The sequence below is a fragment of the Suricata suricatta genome, chromosome 12 (genome assembly GCF_006229205.1).
Source record: "Suricata suricatta isolate VVHF042 chromosome 12, meerkat_22Aug2017_6uvM2_HiC, whole genome shotgun sequence".
Lineage (NCBI taxonomy): Eukaryota > Metazoa > Chordata > Mammalia > Carnivora > Herpestidae > Suricata > Suricata suricatta.
In genome coordinates, this window is record NC_043711.1 from 2,970,833 (window position 1) to 2,978,424 (window position 7,592).

At 62.8% G+C, this 7,592-nt stretch overlaps 1 protein-coding gene across 1 annotated transcript in view; it reads right to left on the reverse strand.

Annotated features, from left to right (window-relative positions):
• The window catches only part of PLIN4 (perilipin 4), an 8,838-nt gene extending 4,049 nt beyond the window's left edge, over positions 1 to 4,789 (reverse strand). Inside the window, exons 1-6 of the mRNA XM_029916449.1 lie at positions 4,614 to 4,789; positions 4,416 to 4,498; positions 4,241 to 4,308; positions 3,648 to 3,756; positions 2,744 to 2,802; positions 7 to 228 (exon numbers count right to left, since the gene is read on the reverse strand). Of these exons, the coding sequence (XP_029772309.1) occupies positions 7 to 228; positions 2,744 to 2,802; positions 3,648 to 3,756; positions 4,241 to 4,308; positions 4,416 to 4,498; positions 4,614 to 4,789 (717 nt within the window). The remainder of the gene's footprint in view (positions 1 to 6; positions 229 to 2,743; positions 2,803 to 3,647; positions 3,757 to 4,240; positions 4,309 to 4,415; positions 4,499 to 4,613) is intronic.
• Positions 4,790 to 7,592: the final 2,803 nt, after the last annotated feature.

The following is a 7,592-nucleotide window of genomic DNA, read 5'->3' on the forward strand; positions in this document are numbered from 1 at the left end:
GCACACCGTGTCCTTGGTGCCTGTCAGGACGGTCTTGGTGGTGTCCAGGCCAGTCTGGACGGTGCCCTTGGCCACATCCACTGCCCCCGTGAGTGCAGACTGGGTCATGCCCAGGCCTCCCTGCACCAAGCCTTTAGCTGTGTCCACCACATTGGCCATCCCGGATGAGATGGCATCCTTGGTCTTAGTCATCTTGGAGGACACCAGGTCATTTGCCCCAGGGGTCATCTGATAAGAAAGGACAGGTGTGGTCAAGAGGAAAGCTGAGGCACTCCGCACCGCAGACTGGCCAGCGCGATCTCTCGCACGCCATCGGGAGCGGGACCGTCCCGAGAGCGCCCCCGACCTCCCCCCTGGGCATACTTTGCTCTCACGTGGTCATCCAGCCACAGCCTTCCCCGGGCCCGACCTTCACGAGCTGTGTCACAGCGCCGGGCGGCTCCCCTGATTCAAGAGACCCCCACTGCCAACCGCAGGTCCCCACTCCTCCGGAAATTTTGCCACAGTCCCTGGCCTTGGGTTCAGTGCCAGGCGTGGGAGGACATAGTTTGTTAATCTTGCTTAGTCTTGACTTCTGGAGGATTCCGATCCCGGTTTCCCCGTTACAGGGGGAAGACCAGATTGCTCATTAAATGTGGGTATTCAGGGCGCCTGGGGGGTTCCATCAGGTGAGCATCCGACTTCATCTCAGGTCATGATCTCCCAGTTCATGAGTTCAAGCCCCGCCTCAGGCTCTTGCTGACTGCTCAGAGCCTGGAACCTGCTTCAGAGTGTGTGTCCCTCTCTCTCTGCCCTTCCCCTGCTCGTCCTCTGTCTCCCTCTCTCAACAATAAATAAACATTTAAAAAAAATGAGGGGAGCCTGGGTGGCTCAGTTGGTTAAGCTTCTGACTTCAGCTCAGGTCATGATCTCACAGTTCGTGGGTTCGAGCCCCACATCGGGCTGTGTGCTGACAGCTAGCTCAGAGCCTGCAGCCTGTCTTCAGATTCTGTGTCTCCCTCTCTCTCTGACCCTCCCGTTCATGCTGTGTCTCTCTGTCTCTCAAAAATAAATAAAACATTAAAATTTAAAAAAAAAAAAAAAAGGGCGCCTGGGTGGCTCAGTCGGTTAAGCCTCCGACTTCGGCTCAGGTCAGATCTCACGTTCGTGGGTTCGAGCCCCGCGTCAGGCTCTGTGCTGACAGCTAGCTCAGAGCCTGGAGCTGCTTCCGGTTCTGTGTCCTTCTCTCTCTGCCCCTCCCCCTCTCATGCTCTATCTCTGTATCAAAAATAAATAAAACATTAAAAAAAAAAGAACATATTCAAGTAAGAGAATTGACTTTGAGATAATGTCTGCAAAGAACAGGGCAAGTGTATTGGGTTTGACTCCTGGGATTCTGTGGATAATTGTCATCAGGCTTGACCTCCCAGAGAGCAGCTTCTCTAGTCCGACCAAACTAACAAAGGGTCGTGCTGGCCTGAGTCGCCACCGCTGGGTCTCACCCACCAGCGTCCCGGGGACAGCTCTGACCCCCACAGCCCCGGGAGAGGGTGCCCCCGGCCTCAGCATCGAGCGAGCAGAGCCCCGGGATGCCGTGTCATCCCCCGCTGTGCCCAGGACACCCGCCCACCAAGAGGGATCTGGTCGCAAATGGCCATAATACTGAGAAGGAGGAGCCCAGAAATGTTATTCTTGCCCCCACCCGCCTGCGGCCCTGGGCCCTTTGGCCTCTGAGCCTGCAGAGACCTGAGTTCGAATCTCAGCTCTCTGCCCCTCCCCGGCCCCTGCTGCGTGATGTGAGGCCAGCGCATCCCCACTCTGATCTTTTGTCTGAAACCAGGTGAGCAGGTGCTCAGGTGGGGAGGGAGGAGGGGAGGGGACAGGGTGTGGCCTTGGCTGCCTGAGTCTGTTGTAATCTGGGCCAGAGGGCCATGGGCGGGCCTCGCCCTTCCAGATCCCTCGGAGTTGAGGGCAGAGGGGAGTAGAGTAAGACTGCGGGGGGGGGGGGGCGCCTGGGGGGCTCAGTCGGTTAAGTGTCCGACTTGGGCTCCGGTCATGATCTCGAGGTTCGTGATTTTGAGCCCCGAATCGGGGTCTGCACTCATGGTGCGGAGCCTGCTTGGGATTCTCTCTCTGCCCTTCCCCCACTCTCACTCTTGCTCCTTCCTTCTCAAAATAAACAAATAAACTTTAAAGGGTAAAGAAAAAAAGACTCCAGGACAGGGGTTCTTGCTCCGTGAAGGAGTCCTAACAGCGCTGTGGCCCTCAGCCGTCACCCATCAGTCGCTCCGTTTGGCCCAGCGTTGGGGATGTGACAGCAAGACCCCCGTTCACCTAGGACGGAAGGCGCAGGGAGTGCCGCCGTTCAGCCGCCGGCTGCCCCAGGTGCACCCCCCGCCTTGCTGTGTGACCTTCAGCAAGTGGCTTGGCCTTTCTGTGCTTTGGCCACTGGGCGGGGGGGGGGGGGGGGGGGGGGGGGGGGGGGGGGCAGGGTAACTAGGAAGCAGCGCGCAGAAAGCACTCCGCCCCGAGCCCGACACGCAGGGAGGGCAGGAAGGCAGTGCTTGGTACTGCACCCATTTCACAGATGTGAAAACGGAAGCTCGGAGGGGAGACTGTGCCTGGATACCCTGGCAGGACACGGGGGTGTCTGCCCTCTCCTTGGGCTCGGACCCCGCCCCCCCCGAAGCCACGAACAGAACCGTCCCCAGAGTGCCACAGAAGGAGGTGGGGGCGGTGGCCTCGGTGGGCCAGCCCCTCTCACCTTATCTGAAGGCGGCAGCCGCGTCTCTCCGCCCACCGACTGCTCCAGGCTGGTGGCTGCTGTGGGGACAGGAGCTGGTCAGGCAACCAGGAAGGGCAGGGGACGTGGGCTGGCACCCGCCGTCCCAGTGCCCATTGCGCAATCGGTGGGCACAGCCTGAAAGGTCAGGAATGTCCCAGCCGCCCTGCCAGGGAGCAGGAGGTGACCGCAGGGCCAGTGACAGCCCTGCCGGGGGCCCCCTGAAAGCTCCTGGTGCAGGAGTTCTCTGGAGCGTTCTGTGGCTGGGGGCTGGAGGCTGGACCCTCACCCCGGGGGGACCCCAGGATGAGAACTCAGGGCCCCGCCCCGCCGCCACCGCCAGTCCGGCCTGGGTATGTGGGGCAGGGGTCAGCTGCCCCGGGCGCAGGGCCCAGAGTGCGTGCGAGTCCAGGCCCTGGCCCCGTGTCGTCAGCCACCCCGCGCCGCCCCCCTCGCCGAGGCCATGTCGCCCCAGGGAAGCCAGCGCCCCTTGCTGGGAACCAGGACGGACACCTTCCGTGGCTCGAACATGGGGAGCACCCGTCCCCGGTCCACGGAGCGTCAGAAAGCGGGTGGGAGGCAGGGGAGGGGTTGAGAAAGTAGGGGCCGCCGCAGAGAGACAGGCTGTTCTCACACCCCCGCTGGCGCTTCTGCTACCTTGGGCCCCTCACCTGCCCTATCCGTGCCTCAGTTTCCCCTCTGGTGCTACATGGGCGTGCCAGCCTGCGGTCAGTTGAGATGGTGCTGGGCACGTATGAGCCCCCGGCCCCGCTCCCCACAGATGCTCAGAAGTCCCTGCTCGGGGATTTGTCCCTGGGGCGCACCTCTAGAACCCCGCCCCCACGGAGCTGTCCCCCACCCCGAGCCTGGGGCCACACAGACCTACCTGTGGGGTCCGCGACTGGCCGGGCCTCTTTCGCAGAACTGTGGGCACCGGCCATCAGGCTCCGGGCAGAGCTGAAGCCAGGCAGGGACCCCAAGAAGCTCCCCAGGGTCTACATGGGGCAGGAGGGAGGTGTTAGCAGGGCCAGGCCCCGGGACACAGGGTGGGGGGCAGCACTGGGTTCCCGGGTCCTGAGGCCCTGGATCCTGGTCTTAGCCTCTCTGAGTCTCAGTTTTCTTGCCTGGGCAATGGGCAGAGTCAGCCTGCCCCTGTAGACAGAGGAAGAATCCTCCTGGTCTCCAAAGACCTTTTCCTTCCATGGCCCCCACTTCACAGATGGGGAAACTGAGGCCCAGCAAGGGGCCATGGCTGGCTCAAGGTCACACAGTGGAGAAGGAGCTGAGGGTTGCTTGCGCCCCCCACTCTCCCCCGTCAGCTTGGGACAGGAGGGGAGAGTTGGGACCATGGGCTCTCAGAGCCTTCCCACCCCACCCTCCCCAGGCCCTCCGGCCCCCAGTCGTGTGAGGTCACCTTCCCAAGGTTCTGGGGGTCCCCAGGCCCTGGCAGGGATCTCCCCCCGCCACGCCTCCCCTCACCTTGCCCTTGGGTTTGGGAGGATCTCGGCCTCCTTCCTCTCGAGCAGACATGGTAATACTCTGAGCAGCTGGAGGGGGGCAGAGAGAGTGTGATGGGGGCTCCCAGGCCTCCCGCCGCCCCCCCACCCTGGCCACACCACTCCGGCCCAGCCTCGCTCTGGCCCCCGTTGCTCACCTGGGGTGCCGGAGGGTCCCTCGGAGCCACAGGCGGCGCAGCTGGTGGCTGGCTGTGCTCTCAGCTTCCAGGCCTTATAGGGTCTGGGGCAGGCACGGGCCCGGCCGGCAGGGGCAGGCGGCCAGCGGGCCGGGGGGAGGGGGGCCTGGGCGGTCACGTGCCGCCCGCCCAGCCCAGCGTGGGCCCCGGGCCCGGCACCTTTCCCCTGCTGTCCTCACCAGGCGGCCTCTGCCCACGGCACCCACCCCCGCCAGGGCCCAGGGATTTGCGGACCGTCCCACGCCCCCGAGGCACTGCTGTCTGGGCCTCCGGTTTCCATCCACGAAGTACAGGTCAGAGCTCGGCTCTGCCGGGACCCCTTGGCCAGTGACCATCCGCCGGCCTCAGTTTCCCCTTCCAGACCCCTCGCCGGGGCCCACAAGGTCCTGCGCGCTCCCTGCCCTCCCTCCTCCAGCTCTCGCCCCCTCGCTCAGTCTGTTCCAGCCGCGCGGGACTCCTCACCGGTCCTCCAACACGCCAGGCGTGGTGCTGCCCCGGGACCTTGGCACATGCTGTTCTCATTACCCAGAGAGCCCTTTCCCACGGCGCACAGCCCCTCCCTCCCCGCTGCCAGGGCTGTTGGGCTCCGAGCCATGTCCCCCGCGACACAACCTGGCACATGGTTTGCATTTAAGAAACGTTTGGCGAAATGGGCCAGTGCATAGGACAGTTCTGAGTGTGAAGCACGGTCAAGCATGTGACCCCTTTCCCCCGGTGTCTGGTAAGCAAGCAGGTGCTCCCCAAACATTAGCTTAGTGTTGTCCAGGCAGAGGGAGAGGAGGGGGTCTCTCCTGAGCAGGGAGGGGATGTGTCACTCTCTGGGAGGGACATCCCTTTATAAATTAGGGACAAAACGTGGATGGGTACTGGGTGCCCAAAGAGCAGGAGGATCCTAGGAGTGAGACACAGGCCTGGTGGGCTTGGGACAACCCAGGGTGGCTTCCTGGAGGAGGCGTCTGTGCCAGGAAGTGGCAGAGACAGAATTCAGACCCAGACCCAGCGCCTGTGACAGAGGGGGCTGTCTGTGGGTAGGGGCGCAGGCTGGCAGAGGAATGACCAGTGCTCCCCGAGCTACTATTCCCCCCAGCGGCATGTGGATGGGGGTATCGAGGAGACCCAGCTGGTGGTTCTGGGCACCGAGCTGGGAGGAGAGAGGGTTCCGACACCGCCCGACGACCCCTCGGTCATCTTGGAGCAGTCAGTGTTGGGGAACAGCATGGGGATGTCCCCCCAGCTCCGTCCCCCCAGCCATCCCTGCCCAAGGGCGGCAGGGGAGGAGGGAACCCCGGGTGTGCCACTGCCCTTCCCACAGGGTTGCCACCACACAGTGACTGCGGAGAAACCCAGCAAAGACAATAGACGTGATCCTCAACACTGGGGTCAGGCCCCGCCCTCTCTGCCCACAGCCCTCCAGGCCGCTCACCTCCCTGGGGGAAAACCTCAGCCCTCCTCCCGCCCCTGGCTCCCAGTACCTCTCCGTCCTCCCCTCTTCTCATCCTCCCCTTGACTCACTCTGCTCCAAACACACGGGCCTCCTCACTGTCCCTCCAACACCCTCCACCTGAAACTGCCCCAGGACCTTTGCACAGGGGGTGCCTCCTACCTGGAATGCTCCTCAGTCTTTGCTTACATGTCACCTCCTCTGAGAGGTCTCCTTGGACCCCCTTATTAAAAAAACATACATCCCTCCTCCTACCGTCACATGCTCCCCACCCCTCACCCCTGTTACGGTTTTCATCACCTACTAAAATCAAGACAAATAATTTCTGTCTTTTTCTTGTGTATTGTCTGTCTCTCCCACTGAATTGTAAGGTCCCAGAGGGCAGGATTCGGACCCGGTTTGCTCCCTGCCAGGCACGGGTGCTCGGCAGGGGGTGCCTGACACAGCAAATGAGTGAGCAGCAGCAACTCACCACTTTCACACCCATTTCACAGAGGAGAAAACTGGCTCAGAGGAGGGAAAGGGCGTGGCCCACCCAGTCTAGGCCAGGCTGAGACCCCACCCCGGGGCCTTATCTACGGCTCCCGCTCCGGCCCAAGACTTACCTCGACCCATTATCATTCTCTCCCCACTCAGTCCTTGTCAGACAGATTCCCCCACAGCCCTGCCTCCGCCTGAGCCCTTCCCTCTGCCAAAATGCCCTCCTGCGTGCCATCCTGCCCGTCCTCACCTACCCTGGGCCTCCGGGCGCCCCCAGCCTCGTCGGGGGAAGAGAAGGCAAGGTTGCCCGTGGCTAGAAGTCCAGGTAGAAGGGGCCTGGACTTCCGAGAAGGTGAACTGTGGAGTGTCAGAGCGATCCCACTGGAGTGGAGGGAGGGAGGGCTTCCTGGAGGTGGCGGCATTGGAGTTGGGGCTAGAAGATGGACGTGTGGGAGAGATGGGCGGGTGGGCAGTCCAGGCACAGCCTGCGCAAAGGCCCCCAGGAGGGGAAGTCCGCACGATTCGGGGGCACACGGCAATGTCTGTGGAGGGCCCCGTGCCGACACCAGCTCTCCAATGCCAGGGCGAGGAGTATGGAGATTTGGTCTGAGCATGACTGGGAGCCATTGAGATTCCTGCACAGGGGTCGGGATGTGAATCTGGCTGGAGGGAAGTCGTCTGGCCTCCCAGAGCCGCCCCTGGGCCAGGTCCTAGGGAGGCCAGGGGCCACCCTGACCTCACCACATCAGACTGCGGTTTCCTCACACCCCACCCGGCCACAGGGGAGTGTCGGGGTGGCCACGAGTTCGGGCAAAGGATGGGAGGGCCCCCAAGAGACTGGCCTGTGGCCCTTGCCCTACCGCGGTCGGCCCCATCTTGGCCAGCATTCCTGGTGACATCACAGCATGATGAGTCACCCGACCCCCGGCCCCTGGCACCCCGGCCCCAACACCCACCCCGGCCTGAACAGAGCTCACAGGCCTTTGGACAACACACAGCACCTTTATTCTGGAGCGAGGACCCCAAAGGGCAAACCGCGTGGCTCTGATGCTGCTGCACCTGCTCAGCGACCCCCCCCCCCAGTCCAGGCTGTACAAGCAGGGTGGTGGAGGGAGGGCGCCAACCCTTCAAAACCCCATACAGCCATTGGGTAAGCCGTGTTTCTGACCTGATCTGAGCTGCAGACTTTTGATCTGCTTTTCTCAGGGTGCAGGGAC